General features: G+C 43.0%; 1 protein-coding gene across 1 annotated transcript in view; it reads right to left on the reverse strand.

Moving 5' to 3' along the window:
• The window catches only part of LOC122816125, a gene marked incomplete in the record, with an annotated part of 1,432,330 nt that overhangs the window by 386,865 nt on the left and 1,023,964 nt on the right, over positions 1–21,501 (reverse strand). The window contains 1 exon segment of the mRNA XM_044088884.1: positions 1,629–1,846. Coding sequence (XP_043944819.1) covers positions 1,629–1,846 — 218 coding nt within the window.

The following is a 21,501-nucleotide window of genomic DNA, read 5'->3' on the forward strand; positions in this document are numbered from 1 at the left end:
GATCCAAGTAAAACAAAAATAGAGTAATAATTTCCTCACAAGCTTTCTAAATATATATATACTTTTTATTAGGTATGGGAGTGGTTTATTGTGCTGTAAAACAAAGTGTTATTGGTACACATGTTAAATTCACATCCCTTCCCCCATCAGTGTGACATTCGAGCTGGTCCTGCCCTACCCAGTAGCTGTCATAATAATATATAGCCCTAATGTACTTTAATGGTACAATATGGGGCAACAGTGACATTGCAAAGAACTGGACGTCCCTCCAACATTGATGAAAAGACAAGACAAAAACTGGTCAGGGAGGCCAAGATACCTACAGTAAAACTGCAGGAGCTGCAGGAATTTCTGGCAAGTACTGATTGTGTACTACATGTGACAACCAATCTCCCATATTCTCCATATGTCTGGACTATGCAGTAGGGTTGCAAGACGGAAGCCTTTTCTTACACAGAAAAACATCCAGGCACAGCTAAAATTTACAAAACAATACATCAAGTCTCCCAAAAGCATGTGGGAAAATGTGTTATGGTCTGATGAGACCAAGGATGAACGCATGGTGATGGCAGTATTATGCTTCGGGGTTGCTTTTCTTCAGCTGGAACTGGGGCTTTAGTCAAGGTGGAGGGAATTATGAACAGTTCTAAATACCAGTCACTTTTGGCCCAAAACGTTCAGGAATCTGCTAGAAAGCTGAAGATGAAGAGGGATTTCACCTTTCAACACAACAATGACCCCAAGCATACATCCAAATCAACAAAAGAATGGCTTCACCAGAAGAAAATTAAAGTTTTGGAATGGCCCAGCCAGAGCCCAGACCTAAATCCAATAGAAAATCTGTGAGGTGAACTGAAGAGGGCTGTGCACAAGAGATGCCCTCACAATCTGACAGATTTGGAGAGCTTTCGCAAGGAAGAGTGGGCAGATATTGCCAAGTCAAGATATACCATGCTGACAGACTCCTACCCAAGAAGACTGAATGCTGTAACTGAATCAAAAGGCGCTTCAACAAAGTATTAGTTTAAGGGTGTGCACACACAGCAAAGTATTAGTTTAAGGGTGTGCATACTTATGCAAGTAGCGTATTGTACATTTTTTATATTTTTTCCCCTAACAGATTTGTTTGTTTTTCAATTGAATTGTACAGGTTACAGGTCACATTAAAGGTGGGAAAAGTTTTGAAATGATTTATTGTGGTCTCATTTTTTTTTATATCACAAAAACCTGGCATTTTAACAGGGGTGTGTAAACATTTTATATCGACTGTACTTTGACTTAGGAATGAGGTCCATTCCTGTCATGGTATTAGAAACCCAAAAGATTTGGAGAAATTAAAAAGACAGAGATGAAAGGTCAATACCAGCTATACTGGCAGGCATCCGAGCTGGCTTTAAAGCACAGGGGAATCTCTGCTCTCCCTGCCAAACTATGCAACACTTACCCGAACCACTAGTGAACTTAAACCCAGCAGATTACATAAATCCTGCTCTTGGTGTAAAATGAAGTTTAGTATCTACACTCATTTAACATGTAAACCTCAGTATAACTGATTTCAACATAACGTATGAAAATAACAGAAATCCGTCACAATTATCTTACACGTCCACATTTTAATACTATCCTACCTTGAATCTGAAATGTTTCCTTTTACACCAGCATGGATGGCCTTCTGCTCAGCAGACAGAGTATGATGGATATTAGCTGTCACACCTATGGCTTTAGTGCGCTTTAGGATTTCATTTGTCATATCTACTTCCATTGAAATCATACGTTTTCCACCAGAGCTGAAGTACAATGTGCCATTGAAGTTGCTGTCCCCATAGCGTCTTCCAGTGGCACGGGCCTGTGATTATGGAATTGGAAGATGCAACCATAGGTAAGTAACAGTCAGTAAATATTAATCTCATAAATTAATCACTAAACTAAACTTTAAGACCAGATACGAATACAATCTTGTGATAGGTGTCCATGGTGGTGTACATCTAAACATTTTCAAAAGAATAGTGAACTAGGATTTAAAATTAATTTTCCTTCTGTCGTTAAAGAATTGCAATGCATATTTCCAGTTTTTTATTTTATTGTTTAGCTTTTATTTTTGGTGCAGTACAGAGTCATTCATCAAAACATCACTAAAATACATATATTAAATGCAGTAATATAGACTATTTACAAAGTAAAATATTAATCAACACAACAATTTGCAATACAGAACATGATGTCCTTATGGAAAATTATTTTGAAAATATATATAAATGAGCTAACCTCAGCAGCCTTGGTCATTCATATGGGACAACAAAAACAAAATGCCTGGTAAGCAAATGATAATGAAACAGACTGAAGGAAATCTGCAATACAGTCGTGGTTAATTAAAGAATAAAAATTCACTATAACATTAAATTGTTTTTCTCCATATTCTTTTTACTGGCAGTCACACATATCATTACTGTGCGAAATTTAAAATTGATCTATGCTTACTACAAATAAGAAGGAAAATACAGCTGCCTAAGAAAACTTGCCACAACAGTAGATGCTTGAATGATCACTGTTGCAATAGCCTTAACTATATAGGTTATATCCTGCATAACATATAACAGACGGACAGCTTCCAAAGTTTCAAGGCACCTTCCACACTCCCAAACTGTCTGTTTGAGCTGAGCAGACTAAAGAGACAGGTTTTGGCATCAACCCCTTTACAGCTTTAATGCTAACAGAGAGAGGAAGGCTGAACCCTGAAAGGTCATTGCTAGGAAAAACCAAAAATAAATGTCCATATCCTGGCATAAACAACACACCATAAAAAGGAGGATGGAGAGAGGGAGGGAATGGCTACTGCAGTAGAGATCATTTGAACATCTCCTGTTCTGGTAAGTTTACTTACACAATTGCACTATGTTCATCATATTGATCACTGCTGCATTAGCGTTAGCTATACATTTAGATTACCCTAGCTTACTGCTTTAGAAAGTTCATGGAGAAGGATGCAAGAGCATCTGTGGAATAGTCCTAGCAAAGTTTGATCTGGACCTAGAGAAGGAATCAGATTTGTAATGCCTTGTAAACATTTGTACAGAGGATTAAGTTGGTGCTTCTGGAATACTTCTGGAATCCAACACTTTCCAAAAACGCATAGATGAAGTCAAGGCCTTAGCAGAGTGGGCCCTGACCCTCCCTGGAATAGTTTTGTAGTGGTGAGTATAACAAAACGTATAAGCCAGAGACAACCATTTGGAAGTAATCTGTTTTGACACACATTGTCCCTTCTTCTGACCTTCACAAGAAACGAACAAGATCTGAAAGATTTAGTACTGTTAGGATAGCATCCGAGTTGTCTGTTGACATCCAAGGTACGGGGTATCTTTTCTCCCTCATTTTTAGGTTCATGAAAGAAAATGGGGAGATGGACAGTCTGGCTTAAGTAAACTCGGACGCTACTTTATGCATATAAAAAGGATTAGTTGCCAAAGAAACCCTGTCTCTGTTGAAAATGAGGCAGGGTTGTTTCACAATAAGAGCTTGCAACTAAGATACCCTTCTTGCAATCAGTAAAACTGTTTGTCATGTACAGAACCTCAGGTCAGCAAGGATAGCTGGTTCAAATGGAGCAAGTGTTAGCTTCTGTAACAAAATTAAGATCCTAAGGAGGTGTTAGAAAAATATGTAATAGTAATATGCATGCTTAGTGCATTTAGTGCATTTGAGATTTAAAAGGGTTAATACATTTATTCTGTTCACAATGCATGAATCTGCACAGCCAGTAGAAACTTAACAAGAAGCATTCTATTTTCTGCTAATGTCAGCAAATAACAAGAAGTAATTCATTTCTGCTAATGTCATGAAAATTAACAAAGGGATATTGATTTCTGCTTATGCCATGAGAAAACATGCAGCTGCTAGAAGCCATTGATAAAGAAAACAATAGATGCTTGAAAGTTTAAACTGTAGTCAGCATTACTTGTACTGAAGCTAGAAATGTACCTTGAATCTAGGTAAAATGTAACACATGTATTAGAACAGTACAATAGAAGAACTGAAATGCTGAAATGGACTGACATAATCCCAAGGCCAGGTTGTTTTTCTCAAAATGTTTTTGCAGAATGACAGATATTTTAACTTGGTCAGCAATAAGTCTAACAATATTTTCTGTATTACATACAGAAAGCTGTGTCTAACTACGTCAGCAATAGAATGTAACATTTTCTATGTGACAGGAAGAAAACTGTATAAGTATAACCTACTAGTCATTAATCATTTAGACAAACCCTGTGCATACATGCTTTGTCTCCTTGCTGCAAGTAATAAAGGGTGTCTTGCTTGAACCTAACGTGAATTTGTCTTTGAAGTTTTTTTCCTTTGACAGGAGGGCTCACCTTTTTTCTTGGGGGCCTCTTATGTAAAGTATCTTTCAAAAGCATTTTGGCTTGAGAATGCATTGAAAGAGGAGGATCCATGGTCAGATGTGCTGATATGGTCAGTAAATGAATCTTAATAGAGGAATAAGAAAAGCCATAGGATAGTAATTCATAGAAATATTGTAAAACCAGAGAACAACTCGCCCTGAAAGGGTGCTGGTTATGCTGTTGGCACTAACTACAAATCCTATTCCATCTGCTAATATACGAGTTTGTAGCAGCAGGCTTTCTTACACCCCTTAGTACCTGCTGCACGTCCTCAGTAAAAAACTGCCTAAAGGGAAGTAGGACCCTATTATCCAGGCAGTCAACTGACGTTTATTGGGGTCAGTGTGTCTGTAACAGCCCTGAACATCTGTGAGTAGATACATTCTGTGAGGAAGCTTGGGGTAACTGCCCATTGCCATTTCAAAAAGAAGGTATAATCACCATTGCCTGGGCCAGAAGGAAGTCACCACAATGATCTTCAGGGATTCCTTCTGAATCTTTAGAAGTACCCAGGATATCAGTGGGAATGGTGGAAAGGCATACAGGAAGATCGCTGTCCAAGGAAAAGAAAAGGCATCTGTCTTCCAGGCATTCTTACATGGAGTCCTGAAGTACAATTTTCAAGTTGATATGTCTACTTGAGGAACTCCCCACAGATGGATCAAACCTTGTAAGACCGCCTGATCTAGTTTCCATTAGTGAAGATCTGCCATTGTGCTACACAGCTTGTCTGCCACACAGTTGTGCTGTGATGGAATATAGGATGCATGTAGACTGACACTGTACTGTGAAGCTGTAGCCAAAGGTAACATGGGTAGTCTGCAAGGAGGGTATGACCTAGTGTGAAGCTATATCCCAAAGTAACATGGGTAGTCTCCAAAGAGGGTATGACCTACTGTGAAGCTATACCCCAAGGTAACATGGCTAGTCTGCAAGGAGGGTATGACCTAGTGTGAAGCTATATCCCAAAGTAACATAGCTTGTCTGCAAAGAGGGTATGACCTAGTGTGAAGCTATATCCAAAGGTAACATGGCTAGTTGGCAAGGAGGGTATGACCTAGTGTGAAGCTATACCCCAAGGTAACATGGCTAGTCTGCAAGGAGGGTATGACCTAGTGTGAAGCTATATCCCAAAGTAACATGGCTTGTCTGCAAGTAGTGTATGACTAGTGTGAAGCTATATCCCAAGGAAACACAGCTAGTCTGCAAGGAGGGTATGACCTAGTGTGAAGCTATATCACAAGGTAACATGGCTAGTCTGCAAGGAGGGTATGACACAGTGTGAAGCTATATCCCAAGGTAACATGGCTAGTCTGCAAGGAGGGTATGACCTAGAGTGTAGCTATAGCCAAAGGTAACATGCCTAGTCTGCAAGGAGGGTATGACCTAGTGTGAAGCTATATCCCAAGGTAACATGGTTAGTCCGCAAGGAGGGTATGACGTAGTATGAAGCTATATCCTCTGTAAGGAGAGTATGACCTAGGCGGAAGCCATATCCCAAGGTGACATGGCTAGTCTACAAGAAGGGTATGACGTAATGTGATGCTATATCCCAAGGTAACACGGCTAGTCTGCAAAGAGGGTATGACCTTGTGTGAAGCTGCATTCCAAGGTAACTTGGCTAGGCTGCAAGGAGGGTATGACCTAGTGTGAAGCTATATATCCCAAGGTAACATAACTAGTCTGTTAACTATTGCTCTTTCCCTATTTTCTAACCTCATAACAAACAAAAAAAAAAGTCTTCTTTTTTATGAGTATCGCTTACTAAAATTGTTACTAAGTGTTTTTATTTCATGTCATTTTTTATTGTATCTAACGATTTTTCTGTAAGCTTGTCTACTGTTATATTGTATACTTGTCTTTGTAAATTGCAGGAGCTTTTCTCCCCGGGCCTCTACTGAAAATGGACATATATCCAGTTAGACTAGCCCGGTCAACAAATGTAAAATAAAATAAAAATAAAATATAGTCTGGAAGGAGGGTATGACCTAGTGTGAAGCTATATTCCATGGTAACGTGGCTAGTCTACAAGGAGGGTATGACCTAGTGTGAAGCTCTATCCCAAGGTAACATGCCTAGTCTGCAAGAAGGGTATGACCTAGTGTAAAGCTATATCCCAAGGTAACATAGCTAGTCTACAAAGAGAGTATGACCTAGTGTGAAGCTATATCCCAATGTAACATGGCAAGTCTGCAAGGAGGGCATGACGTAGTGGGAAGCTATATCCCAAGATAACATGGATATTCTGCAAGGAGGTTATGACCTAGTGTGAAGCTATATCCCAGGGTACCATGGCTAGTCTGCAAGGAGGATATGACCTAGTGTAAAGTTATAGCCTAAGGTAACATGGCTTGTCTGCAATGAGGGTATGCCCTAGTGTGAAGCTATATCCCAAGGTAACATGGCTAGTCTGCAAAGAGGATATGACCTAGTGTGAAGCTATGTTGCAAGGTAACATGGCTTGTCTACAAAGAGGGTATGTCTTACTGTCCAGCTATATCCCAAAGTAACATGGCTAGTCTGCAAGGAGGTTATGACATAGTGTGAAGCTATACCCCAAGGTAACACGGCTAGTCTGCAAGGAGGGTATGACCTAGTGTGAAGCTATATCCCAAGGTAACATGATGAGTCTGCAAGGAGGTTATGACCTAATGTGATGCTATACCCCATGGTAACATGGCTAGTCTTCAAGGAGGGTATGACCTAGTGTGAAGCTATATACCAAGGTAACATGGCTTGTCTTCAAGGAGGGTATGACCTTGTATGAAGCTATATCCCAAAATACCACGGTTAGTCTGCAAGGGGGGTATGACCTAGTGTGAAGCTATAGCCCAAGGTAACATGGCATGTCTTCAAGGAGGGTATGACCTTGTGTGAAGCTGTATCCCAAGATAAAATGGCTAGTCTGCAAGGAGAGTATGACCTAATGTGTAGTTATATCCCAAGGTAACAAGGCTAGTCTATAAGTAGAGTATGACCTAGTGTGAAGATATATCCCAAGGTAACATGCGTAGTCTGGAAGGAGGGTATGACCTTGTGTGAAGCTATATTCCAAGGTAACGTGGCTATTCTACAAGGAGGGTATGACCTAGTGTGAAGCTATATCCCAAGGTAACATGCCTAGTCTGCAAAGAGGGTATGACCTAGTGTGAAGATATATCCCAATGTTGCATGGCTATTCTGCAAGGAGGGAATGTCCTTGTAGGAAGCCATATCCGAAGGCAAAATGGGTAGTCTGCAAGGGGGTTATGACCTAGTGTGAAGCTATATCCCAAGGTAGCATGACTAGTCTGCAAGGAGGATATCACCTAGTCTGAAGCTATATCCCAAGGTAACATGGTTAGCCTGTAAGGAGGGTAGGACCTAGTGTGAAGCTATATCACAGGCTACAAAGGCTAGTCTGCAAGGAGGATATAACCTAGCGTGAAGCTATATCCCAAGGTTGCATGGCTAGTTTGAAAGAAGGGTACGACCTAGTGTGATGCTATATCCCAAGGTAACATGGCTAGTCTTCAAGGAGGGTATGACCTAGTGTGAAGCTATATCCCAAGGTAACATGACGAGTCTGCAAGGAGGTTATGACCTAGTGTGAAGCTATATCCCAAGGTAACATGATTAGTCTGCAAGGAGGTTATGACCTAGTGTGATGCTATATCCCATGGTAACATGGCTAGTCTTCAAGGAGGTTATGACCTAGTGTGAAGATATATCCCAAGGTAACATGGGTTGTCTGGAAGGAGGGTATGACCTAGTGTGAAGCTATAGCCCAAGGTAACATGGCTAGTCTGCAAGGAGGGTATGACCTAGTTTGAGGCTGTATCCCAAGGTAAAATGGCTAGTCTGCAAGGAGGGTATCACCTAATGTGTAGTTATATCCCAAGGTAACATGGCTTGTCTGCAAGTAGGGTATGACCTAGTGTGAAGCTACATGCCAAACTAACAGGGCTAGTCTGCAAGGAGGGAATGACCTAGTGTAAAGCTATATCCCAAGGAAATATGGCTAGCCTGCAAGGATGGGATGTCCTAGTGTGAAGCTATATCCAAAGGTAACATGGCTAGTCTGCACGGACGGTATGACCAAGTGTGAAGCTATATCCCAAGATAACATGACGAGTCTGAAAGTAGGATATGACCTGGTGTGAAGCTATATCCTAAGGTCATATGGCTAGTCTGCAAGTAGGCTATGACCTAGTGTGAAGCTATATCCCAAGGTAACATGACGAGTCTGCAAGGAGGTTATGACCTAGTGTGATGCTATATCCCATGGTAACATGGCTTTTCTTCAAGAACGGTATGACCTAGTGTAAAGTAATATCCCAAGGTAACATGGCTAGTCTGCAAGTAGAATATGACCTAGTGTGAAGATATACCCCAAGGTAACATGGCTAGTCTGGAAGGAGGGTGTGACCTAGTGTGAAGCTATATTCCAAGGTAACGTGGCTAGTCTACAAGGAAGGTATGACGTAGTGTGAAGCTATATCCCAAGGTAACATGCCTAGTCTGCAAAGCGGATATCACCTAGTGTGAAGCTATATCCCAATGTAACATGGCTAGTCTGCAAGGAGGGGGTGACCTTGTAGGAAGCCATATCCCAAGGCAAAATGGGTAGTTTGCAAGGGGGTTATGACCTAGTGTGAAGCTATATCCCAAGGTAGCATGACTAGTCTGCAAGGAGGGTATGACCTAGTGTGAAGCTATATTCCAAGGTAACATGGCTTGTCTGCAAGGAGGATATCACCTAGTCTGAAGCTATATCCCAAGGTAACATGGTTAGCCTGTAAGGAGGGTATGACCTAGCGTGAAGCTATATCACAGGCTACAAAGGCTAGTCTGCAAGGAGGATATAACCTAGTGTGAAGCTATATCCCAAGGTTGCATGGCTAGTTTGCAAGAAGGGTACGACCTAGTGTGATGCTATATCCCAAGGTAACATGGATAGTCTGCAAGGAGGGCATGACGTAGTGGGAAGCTATATCCCAAGGTACAATGGCCAGTCTGCAAGGAGGATATGACCTAGTGTGAAGCTATAGCCTAAGATAACATGGCTTGTCTGCAATGAGGGTATGCCCTAGTGTGAAGCTACATCCCAAGGTAACATGGATAGTCTGCAAGGAGGATATGACCTAGTGTGAAGCTATGTCCCAAGGTAACATGGCTTGTCTACAAGGAGGGTATGCCTTACTGTCAAGCTATATCCCAAACTAACATGCCTAGTCTGCAAGGAGGGTATGACCTAGTGTGAAGCTATATCCCAAGGTAACATGGTTAGTCCGCAAGGAGGGTATGACGTAGTATGAAGCTATATCCTCTGTAAGGAGGGTATGACCTAGGCGGAAGCCATATCCCAAGGTGAGATGGCTAGTCTACAAGAAGGGTATGACGTAATGTGATGCTATATCCCAAGGTAACATGGCTAGTCTGCAAAGAGGGTATGACCTTGTGTGAAGCTGCATTCCAAGGTAACTTGGCTAGGCTGCAAGGAGGGTATGACCTAGTGTGAAGCTATATATCCCAAGGTAACATAGCTAGTCTGTTAACTATTGCTCTTTCCCTATCTTCTAACCTCATAAGCAAAAATGAGTATCGCTTACTAAAATTGTTACTAAGTGTTTTTATTTCATGTCATTTTTTATTGTATCTAACGATTTTTCTGTAAGCTTGTCTACTGTTATATTGTATACTTGTCTTTGTAACTTGTAGGAGCTTTTCTCCCCGGGCCTCTACTGAAAATGGACATATATCCAGTTAGACTAGCCCGGTCAACAAATGTAAAATAAAATAAAAATAAAATATAGTCTGGAAGGAGGGTATGACCTAGTGTGAAGCTATAGTCCAAGATAACGTGGCTAGTCTACAAGGAGGGTATGACCTAGTGTGAAGCTCTATCCCAAGGTAACATGCCTAGTCTGCAAGAAGGGTATGACCTAGTGTAAAGCTATATCCCAAGGTAACATAGCTAGTCTGCAAAGAGAGTATGACCTAGTGTGAAGCTATATCCCAATGTAACATGGCTAGTCTGCAAGGAGGGCATGACGTAGTGGGAAGCTATATCCCAAGATAACATGGATATTCTGCAAGGAGGTTATGACCTAGTGTGAAGCTATATCCCAGGGGACCATGGCTAGTCTGCAAGGAGGATATGACCTAGTGTAAAGTTACAGCCAAAGGTAACATGGCTTGTCTGCAATGAGGGTATGCCCTAGTGTGAAGCTATATCCCACGGTAACATGGCTAGTCTGCAAGGAGGATATGACCTAGTGTGAAGCTATGTCGCAAGGTAACATGGCTTGTCTACAAAGAGGGTATGTCTTACTGTCAAGCTATATCCCAAAGTAACATGGCTAGTCTGCAAGGAGGTTATGACATAGTGTGAAGCTATACCCCAAGGTAACACGGCTAGTCTGCAAGGAGGGTATGACCTAGTGTGACGCTATATCCCAAGGTAACATGATGAGTCTGCAAGGAGGGTATGACCTAGTGTGATGCTATATCCCATGGTAACATGGCTAGTCTTAAAGGAGGGTATGACCTAGTGTGAAGCTATATACCAAGGTAACATGGCTTGTCTTCAAGGAGGGTATGACCTTAGTGTGAAGCTGTATCCCAGGCTATAATGGCTGGTCTGCAAGGAGGGTATGACCTTGTATGAAGCTATATCCCAAAATACCACAGTTATTCTGCAAGGGGGTATGACCTAGTGTGAAGCTATAGCCCAAGGTAACATGGTTAGCCTGTAAGGAGGGTATGACCTAGTGTGAAGCTATATCACAGGCAAGAAAGGCTAGTCTGCAAGGAGGATATAACCTAGTGTGAAGCTATATCCCAAGGTTGCATGGCTAGTTTGAAAGAAGGGTACGACCTAATGTGATGCTATATCCCAAGGTAACATGGCTAGTCTTCAAGGAGGGTATGACCTAGTGTGAAGCTATATCCCAAGGTAACATGACGAGTCTGCAAGGAGGTTATGACCTAGTGTGAAGCTATATCCCATGGTAACATGGCTAGTCTTCAAGGAGGTTATGACCTAGTGTGAAGATATATCCCAAGGTAACATGGGTAGTCTGGAAGGAGGGTATGACCTAGTGTAAAGCTATAGCCCAAGGTAACATGGCTAGTCTGCAAGGAGGGTATGACTTAATTTGAAGCTGTATCCCAAGGTAAAATGGCTAGTCTGCAAGGAGGGTATGACCTAATGTGTAGTTATATCCCAAGGTAACATGGCTTGTCTGCAAGGAGGGAATGACCTAGTGTAAAGCTATATCCCAAGGTAACATGGCTAGCCTGCAAGGATGGGATGTCCTAGTGTGAAGCTATATCCAAAGGTAACATGGCTAGTCTGCACGGACAGTATGACCAAGTGTGAAGCTATATCCCAAGGTAGCATGACTAGTCTGAAAGGAGGACATGACCTAGTGTGAAGCTAAATCCCAGGGTAACATGGCTAGTCTGCAAGGAGGGTATGAGCTACTGCGAAGCTATATCCTAAGGTAATATGGCTAGTCTGCAAGTAGGCTATGACCTAGTGTGAAGCTATATCCCAAGGTAACATGACGAGTCTGCAAGGAGGTTATGACCTAGTGTGATGCTATACCCGATGGTAACATGGCTAGTCTTCAAGAACAGTATGACCTAGTGAAAAGTAATATCCCAAGGTAACATGGCTAGTCTGCAAGTAGAATATGACCTAGTGTGAAGATATACCCCAAGGTAACATGGCTAGTCTGGAAGGAGGGTATGACCTAGTGTGAAGCTATATTCCAAGGTAAAGTGGCTAGTCTACAAGGAGGGTATGATGTAGTGTGAAGCTATATACCAAGGTAACATGCCTAGTCTGGAAGGCGGTTATCACCTAGTGTGAAGCCATATCCCAATGTAACAAGGCTAGTCTGCAAGGAGGGAATGACCTTGTAGGAAGCCATATCCCAAGGGAAAATGGGTAGTCTGCAAGGGGGTTATGACCTAGTGTGAAGCTATATTCCAAGGTAACATGGCTTGTCTGCAAGGAGGATATCACCTAGTCTGAAGCTATATCCCAAGGTAACATGGTTAGCCTGTAAGGAGGGTATGACCTAGCGTGAAGCTATATCACAGGCTACAAAGGCTAGTCTGCAAGGAGGATATAACCCAGTGTGAAGCTATATCGTAAGGTTGCATGGCTAGTTTGCAAGAAGGGTACGACCTAGTATGATGCTATATCCCAAGGTAACATGGATAGTCTGCAAGGAGGGCATGACATAGTGGGAAGCTATATCCTAAGATAACATGGATATTCTGCAAGGAGGTTATGACCTAGTGTGAAGCTATATCCCAAGGTACCATGGCCAGTCTGCAAGGAGGATATGACCTAGTGTGAAGCTATATCCCAAGGTAACACGGCTAGTCTGCAAGAAGGGTATGACCTAGTGTGAAGCTACATCCCAAGGTAACATGGATAGCCTGCAAGGAGGATATGACCTAGTGTGAAGATATGTCCCAAGGTAACATGGCTTGTCTAAAAGGAGGGTATGCCTTACTGTCAAGCTATATACCAAACTAACATGGCTACTCTGCAAGGAGGTTATGACCTAGTGTGAAGCTATATCCCAAGGTAACACGGCTAGTCTGCAAGAAGGGTATGACCTAGTGTGAAGCTATATCCCAAGGTAACATGACGAGTCTGCAAGGAGGTTATGACCTAGTGTGAAGCTATATCCCAAGGTAACATGGCTAGTCTGCAAGGAGGTTATGACCTAATGTGATGCTATATCACAAGGTAACATAGGTATTCTGCAAGGAGGGTATGCCCTAGTGTGAAGCTATATACCAAGGTAACATGGCTTGTCTTCAAGGAGGGTATGACCTTAGTGTGAAGATGTATCCCAGGCTATAATGGCTAGTCTGCAAGGAGGGTATGACCTAGTGTTAAGCTATATCCCAAGGTTGCATGGCTAGTATGGCTAGTCTGCAAGGAGAGTATGACCTAGTGTGAAGCTATAGCCCAAGGTAACATGGCTTGTCTTCAAGGAGGGTATGACCTTGTGTGAAGCTACATCCAAAGGTAACATGGCTAGTCTGCAAGGAGGGTATGACTTAGTTTGAAGCTGTATCCCAAGGTAAAATGGCTAGTCTGCAAGGAGGGTATGACCTAATGTGTAGTTATATCCCAAGGTAACATGGCTTGTGTGCAAGTAGGGTATGACATAGTGTGAAGCTACATGCCAAGCTAACAGGGCTAGTCTGCAAGGAGGGAATGACCTAGTGTAAAGCTATATCCCAAGGTAACATGGCTAGCCTGCAAGTATGGGATGTCCTAGTGTGAAGCTATATCCAAAGGTAACATGGCTAGTCTGCACGGACAGTATGACCAAGTGTGAAGCTATATCCCAAGGTAGCATGACTAGTCTGAAAGGAGGATATGACCTAGAGTGAAGCTAAATCCCAGGGTAACATGGCTAGTCTGCAAGGAGAGTATGAGCTAGTGGGAAGCTATATCCCGAGGTGACAAGGCTAGTCTGCAAGGAGGGTTTAACCTAGTGTGGAGCTATATCCTAAGGTAACATGGCTAGTCTGCAAGGATGCTATGACCTAGTGTGAAGCTATATCCCAAGGTAACATGATGAGTCTGCAAGGAGGTTATGACCTAGTGTGAAGCTATATCCCAAGGTAACATGACTAGTCTGTAAGGAGGTTATGACCTAGTGTGATGCTAGTCTTCAAGGAGGGTATGACCTAGTGTAAAGTAATATCCCAAGGTAACAAGGCTAGTCTGCAAGGAGGGTATGACCTTGTGTGAAGCTATATTCCAAGGTAATGTGGCTATTCTACAAGGAGGGTATGACCTAGTGTGAAGCTATATCCCACGGTAACATGCCTAGTCTGCAAGGAGGGAATGACCTAGTAGGAAGCCATATCCCAAGGCAAAATGGGTAGTCTGCATGGGGGTTATGACCTAGTGTGAAGCTATATCCCAAGGTAGCATGACTAGTCTGCAAGGAGGGTATGACCTAGTGTGAAGCTATATCCCAAGGTAAAATGGCTAGTCTGCAAGGAGGTTATGACCTAATGTGATGCTATATCCCATGGTAACATGGCTAGTTTTCAAGGAGGGTATGACCTAGTGTAAAGTAATATTCCAAGGTAACATGGCTAGTCTGCAAGGAGAGTATGACCAAGTGTGAAGCAATATCACAAGGTAACATAGGTATTCTGCAAGGAGGGTATGCCCTAGTGTGAAGCTATATACCAAGGTAACATGGCTTGTCTTCAAGGAGGGTATGACCTTAGTGTGAAGCTGTATCCCAGGCTATAATGGCTAGTCTGCAAGGAGGGTATGACCTAGTGTTAAGCTATATCCCATTGTTGCATGGCTAGTCAGCAAGGAGGGTATGACTTAGTGTTAGGCTATATCCCAAGGTAACATGGTTTGTCTGCAAGGAGGGTATGACTTTGTGTGAAGCTATATCCCAAAGTACCACGGTTAGTCTGCAAGGGGGGTATGACCTAGTGTGAAGCTATAGCCCAAGGTAACATGGCTTGTCTTCAAGGAGGGTATGACCTTGTGTGAAGCTACATCCAAAGGTAACATGGCTAATCTGCAAGGAGGGTATGACTTAGTTTGAAGCTGTATCCCAAGGTAAAATGGCTAGTCTGCAAGGAGGGTATGACCTAATGTGTAGTTATATCCCAAGGTAACATGGCTTGTGTGCAAGTAGGGTATGACATAGTGTGAAGCTACATGCCAAGCTAACAGGGCTAGTCTGCAAAGAGAGTATGACCTAATGTGTAGTTATATCCCAAGGTAACATGGCTTGTCTGCAAGTAGGGTATGACATAGTGTGAAGCTACATGCCAAGCTAACAGGGCTAGTCTGCAAGGAGGGAATGACGTAGTGTAAAGCTATATCCCAAGGTAACATGGCTAGCCTGCAAGGATGGGATGTCCTAGTGTGAAGCTATATCCAAATGTAACATGGCTAGTCTGCACGGACAGTATGACCAAGTGTGAAGCTATATCCCAAGGTAGCATGACTACTCTGAAAGGAGGATATGACCTAGAGTGAAGCTAATTCCCAGGGTAACATGGCTAGTCTGCAAGGAGAGTATGAGCTAGTGGGAAGCTATATCCCGAGTTGACAAGGCTAGTCTGCAAGGAGGGTTTAACCTAGTGTGGAGCTATATCCTAAGGTAACATGGCTAGTCTGCAAGGATGCTATGACCTAGTGTGAAGCTATATCCCAAGGTAACATGACGAGTCTGCAAGGAGGTTATGACCTAGTGTGAAGCTATATCCCAAGGTAACATGACTAGTCTGTAAGGAGGTTATGACCTAGTGTGATGCTATATCCCATGGGAACATGGCTAGTCTTCAAGGAGGGTATGACCTAGTGTGAATCTATATTCCAAGGTAACATGGCTATTCTACAAGGAGGGTATGACCTAGTGTGAAGCTATATCCCAAGGTAACATGCCTAGTCTGCAAGGAGGGTATGACCTAGTGTGAAGCTATATTCCAAGGTAACATGGCTTGTCTGCAAGGAGGATATCACCTAGTCTGAAGCTATATCCCAAGGTAACATGGTTAGCCTGTAAGGAGGGTACGACCTAGTGTGAAGCTATATCACAGGCTACAAAGGCTAGTCTGCAAGGAGGATATAACCTAATGTGAAGCTATATCTGAAGGTTGCATGGCTAGTGTGAAAGAAGAGTACGACCTAGTGTGATGCTATATCCCAAGGTAACATGGCTAGTCTTCAAGGAGGGTATGACCTAGTGTGAAGCTATATCCCAAGGTAACATGACGAGTCTGCAAGGAGGTTATGACCTAGTGTGAAGCTATATCCCAAGGTAACATGGCTAGTCTGCAAGAAAGGTACGACCTAGTATGATGATATATCCCAAGGTAACATGGATAGTCTTCATGGAGGGTATGACCTAGTGTGAAGCTATATCCCACGGTAACATGACTAGTCTGCAAGGAGGTTATGACCTAGTGTGATGCTATATCCCATGGTAACATGCCTAGTCTTCAAGGAGGTTATGACCTAGTGTAAAGTAATATCCCAAGGTAACATGGGTAGTCTGGAAGGAGGGTATGACCTAGTGTGAAACTATTGCCCAAGGTAACATGGCTAGTCTGCAAGGAGGATATGACCTAGTTTGAAGCGGTATCCCAAGGTAAAATGGCTAGTCTGAAATGAGGGTATGACCTAATGTGTAGTTATATCCCAAGGTAACATGGCTTGTCTGCTAGTAGGGTATGACCTAGTGTGAAGCTACATGCCAAACTAACAGGGCTAGTCTGCAAGGAGGGAATGACCTAGTGTAAAGCTATATCCCAAGGTAACATGGCTAGCCTGCAAGGATGGGATGTCCTAGTGTGATGCTATATCCCAAGATAACATGACGAGTCTGAAAGTAGGATATGACCTAGTGTGAAGCTATGTCCCAAGGTAACATGGCTTGTCTACAAGGAGGGTATGGCTTACTGTCAAGTTATATCCCAAACTAACATGGCTAGTCTGCAAGGAGGTTATGACCTAGTGTGAAGTTATATCCCAAGGTAACACGGCTAGTCTGCAAGAAGGGTATGACCTAGTGTGAAGCTATATCCCAAGGTAACATGATGAGTCTGCAAGGAGGTTATGACCTAGTGTGAAGCTATATCCCAAGGTAAAATGGCTAGTCTGCAAGGAGGTTATGACCTAATGTGATGCTATATCCCATGGTAACATGGCTAGTTTTCAAGGAGGATATGACCTAGTGTAAAGTAATATTCCAAGGTAACATGGCTAGTCTGCAAGGAGGGTATGACCTAGTGTGAAGCAATATCACAAGGTAACATGGCTATTCTGCAAGGAGGGTATGCCCTAGTGTGAAGCTATATACCACGATAACATGGCTTGTCATCAAGGAGGGTATGACCTTAGTGTGAAGATGTATCCCAGGCTATAATGGCTAGTCTGCAAGGAGGGTATGACCTAGTGTTAAGCTATATCCCAAGGTTGCATGGCTAGTTTGCAAGAAGGGTACGACCTAGTATGATGATATATCCCAAGCTAACATGATAAGTCTGCAAGGAGGTTATGACCTAGTGTGAAGCTATATCCCAAGGTAACATGGCTAGTCTGCAAGGAGGTTATGACCTAATGTGATGCTATATACCATGGTAACATGGCTAGTTTTCAAGGAGGGTATGACCTAGTGTGAAGCAATATCACAAGGTAACATGGCTATTCTGCAAGGAGGGTATGCCCTAGTGTGAAGCTATATACCACGGTAACATGGCTTGTCTTCAAGGAGGGTATGACCTTAGTGTGAAGATGTATCCCAGGCTATAATGGCTAGTCTGCAAGGAGGGTATGACCTAGTGTTACGCTATATCCCAAGGTTGCATGGCTAGTCTGCAAGGAGGGTATGACTTAGTGTTAGGCTATACCCCAAAGTAACATGGTTTGTCTGCAAGGAGGGTATGACTTTGTGTGAAGCTATATCCCAAAGTACCAGGGTTAGTCTGCAAGGGGGGTATGACCTAGTGTGAAGCTATAGCCCAAGGTAACATGGCTTGTCTTCATGGAGGGTATGACCTTGTGTGAAGCTACATCCAAAGGTAACATGGCTAGTCTGCAAGGAGGGTATGACCTAGTTTGAAGCTGTATCCCAAGGTAAAATGGCTAGTCTGCAAAGAGGGTATGACCTAATGTGTAGTTATATCCCAAGGTAACATGGCTTGTCTGCAAGTAGGGTATGACCTAGTGTGAAGCTACACGCCAAGCTAACAGGGCTAGTCTGCAAGGAGGGAATGACCTAGTGTAAAGCTATATCCCAAGGTAACATGGCTAGCCTGCAAGTATGGGATGTCCTAGTGTGAAGCTATATCCCAAGGTAGCATGACTAGTCTGAAAGGAGGATATGACCTAGTGTGAAGCTAAATCCCAGGGTAACATGGCTAGTCTGCAAGGAGAGTATGAGCTAGTGGGAAGCTATATCCCGAGGTGACAAGGCTAGTCTGCAAGGAGGGTTTAACCTAGTGTGGAGCTATATCCTAAGGTAACATGGCTAGTCTGCAAGGATGCAATGACCTAGTGTGAAGCTATATCCCAAGGTAACATGACGAGTCTGCAAGGAGGTTATGACCTAGTGTGAAGCTATATCCCAAGGTAACATGACTAGTCTGTAAGGAGGTTATGACCTAGTGTGATGCTATATCCCATGGGAACATGGCTAGTCTTCAAGGAGGGTATGACCTAGTGTAAAGTAACATCCCAAGGTAACAAGGCTAGTCTGCAAGTAGAGTATGACCTAGTGTGAAGCTATATTCCAAGGTAACATGGCTATTCTAGAAGGAGGGTATGACCTAGTGTGAAGCTATATCCCAAGGTAACATGCCTAGTCTGCAAGGAGGGTATGACCTACTGTAAAGCTATATCCCAAGGTAACATAGCTAATCTGCAAACAAGGTATGACCTAGTGTGAAGCTATATCCCAATGTAACGTGGCTAGTCTGCAAAGAGGGAATGACCTTGTAGTAAGCCATATCCCAAGGCAAAATGGGTAGTCTGCTAGGGGGTTATGACCTAGTGTGAAGATATATTCCAAGGTAACATGGCTTGTCTGCAAGGAGGATATCAATTAGTCTGCAGCTATATCCCAAGGTAACATGGTTAGCCTGTAAGGAGGGTATGACCTAGCGTGAAGCTATATCACAGGCTACAAAGGCTAGTCTGCAAGGAGGATATAACCTACTGTGAAGCTATATCCCAAGGTTGCATGGCTAGTTTGCAAGAAGGATACGAACTAGTGTGATGCTATATCCCAATGTAACATGGATAGTCTGCAAGGAGGGCATGATGTAGTGGGAAGCTATACCCTAGATAACATGGATATTCTGCAAGGAGGTTATGACCTAGTGTGAAGCTATATCCCAAGGTACCATGGCTAGTCTGCAAGGAGGATATGACCTAGTGTGAAGTTATAGCCTAAGGTAACATGGCTTGTCTGCAATGAGGGTATGCCCTACTGTGAAGCTACATCCCAAGGTAACATGGCTAGTCTGCAAGAAGGATATGACCTAGTGTGAAGCTATGTCCCAAGGTAACATGGCTTGTCTACAAGGAGTGTATGCCTTACTGTGAAGCTATATCCCAAAGTAACATGTTTAGTCTGCAAGGAGGTTATGACCTAGTGTGAAGCTAAATCCCAGGGTAACACATCTCGTCTGCAAGGAGAGTATGAGCTAGTGGGAAGCTGTATCCCAAGGTGGCATGGCTAGTCTGCAAGGAGGGTATGACCTAGTGTGGAGCTATATCCTAAGGTAACATGGCTAATCTGCAAGGAGGCTATGACCTAGTGTGAAGCTATATCCCAAGGTAACATGGCTAGTCTGCAAGGAGGTTATGACCTAGTGTGATGCTATATCCCATGGTAACATGACTAGTCTTCAAGGAGGGTATGACCTTGTGTGAAGCTATATTCCAAGGTAACGTGGCTATTCTACAAGGAGGGCATGACCTAGTGGGAAGCTATATCCCAAGGTAACATGCCTAGTTTGAAAAGAGGGTATGACCTAGTGTGAAGCTATATCCCAATGTAGCATGGATATTCTGCAAGGGGGGAATGACCTTGTAGGAAGCCATATCCCAAGGCAAAATGGGTAGTCTGCAAGGAGGTTATGACCTAGTGTGAAGCTATATCCCAAGGTAGCATGACTAGTCTGCAAGGAGGGTATGACCTAGTGTGAAGCTATATTCCAAGGTAACATGGCTTGTCTGCAAGGAGGATATCACCCAGTCTGAAGCTATATCCCAAGGTAACATGGTTAGCCTGCAAGGATGGGATGTCCTAGTGTGATGCTATATCCCAAGATAACATGACGAGTCTGAAAGTAGGATATGACCTAGTGTGAAGCTATGTCCCAAGGTAACATGGCTTGTCTACAATGAGGGTATGGCTTACTGTCAAGTTATATCCCAAACTAACATGGCTAGTCTGCAAGGAGGTTATGACCTAGTGTGAAGTTATATCCCAAGGTAACACGGCTAGTCTGCAAGAAGGGTATGACCTAGTGTGAAGCTATATCCCAAGGTAACATGATGAGTCTGCAAGGAGGTTATGACCTAGTGTGAAGCTATATCCCAAGGTAATATGGCTAGTCTGCAAGGAGGTTATGACCTAATGTGATGCTATATCCCATGGTAACATGGCTGGTCTTCAAGGAGGGTATGACTTAGTGTAAAGTAATATCCCAAGGTAACATGGCTAGTCTGCAAGGAGAGTATGACCTAGTGTGAAGATATATCCCAAGGTAATATGGCTTTTCTGCAAGGAGGTAATGAACTGGTGTGAAGCTATATTCCAAGGTAATATGTCTAGTCTGCAAGGAGGGTATGATCTAGTGTGAAGCTGTATCCCATGCTATAATGGCTAGTCTGCAAGGGGGTTATGACCTAGTTTGAAGCTATATTCCAAGATAACATGGCTTGTCTGCAAGGAGGATATCACCTAGTCTACAGCTATATCCCAAGGTAACATGATGAGTCTGCAAGGAGGTTATGACCTAGTGTAAAGCTATATCCCAAGGTAACATGGCTAGTCTGCAAGGAGGTTATGATCTAGTGTAAAGTAATATCCCAAGGTAACATGGCTAGTCTGCAAGGAGAGTATGACCTAGTGTGAAGCAATATCACAAGGTAACATGGCTATTCTGCAAGGAGAGTATGCCCTAGTGTGAAGCTATATACCAAGGTAACATGGCTTGTCTTCAAGGAGGGTATGACTTTAGTGTGAAGCTGTATCCCAGGCTATAATGGCTAGTCTGCAAGGAGGGTATGACCTAGTGTTAAGCTATATCCCAAGGTTGCATGGCTAATCTTCAAGGAGGGTATGACTTAGTGTTAGGCTATATCCCAAGGTAACATGGTTTGTCTGCAAGGAGGGTATGACTTTGTGTGAAGCTATATCCCAAAGTACCACGGTTAGTCTGCAAGGGGGGTATGACCTAGTGTGAAGCTGTAGCCCAAGGTAAAATGGCTAGTCTGCAAGGAGGGTATGACCTAATGTGTAGTTATATCCCAAGGTAACATGGCTTGTCTGCAAGTAGGGTATGACCTAGTGTGAAGCTACATGCC

Source organism: Protopterus annectens, chromosome 12.part0 (assembly GCF_019279795.1).
Source record: "Protopterus annectens isolate FY-2018-M chromosome 12.part0, PAN1.0, whole genome shotgun sequence".
NCBI classification, from domain to species: domain Eukaryota; kingdom Metazoa; phylum Chordata; order Ceratodontiformes; family Protopteridae; genus Protopterus; species Protopterus annectens.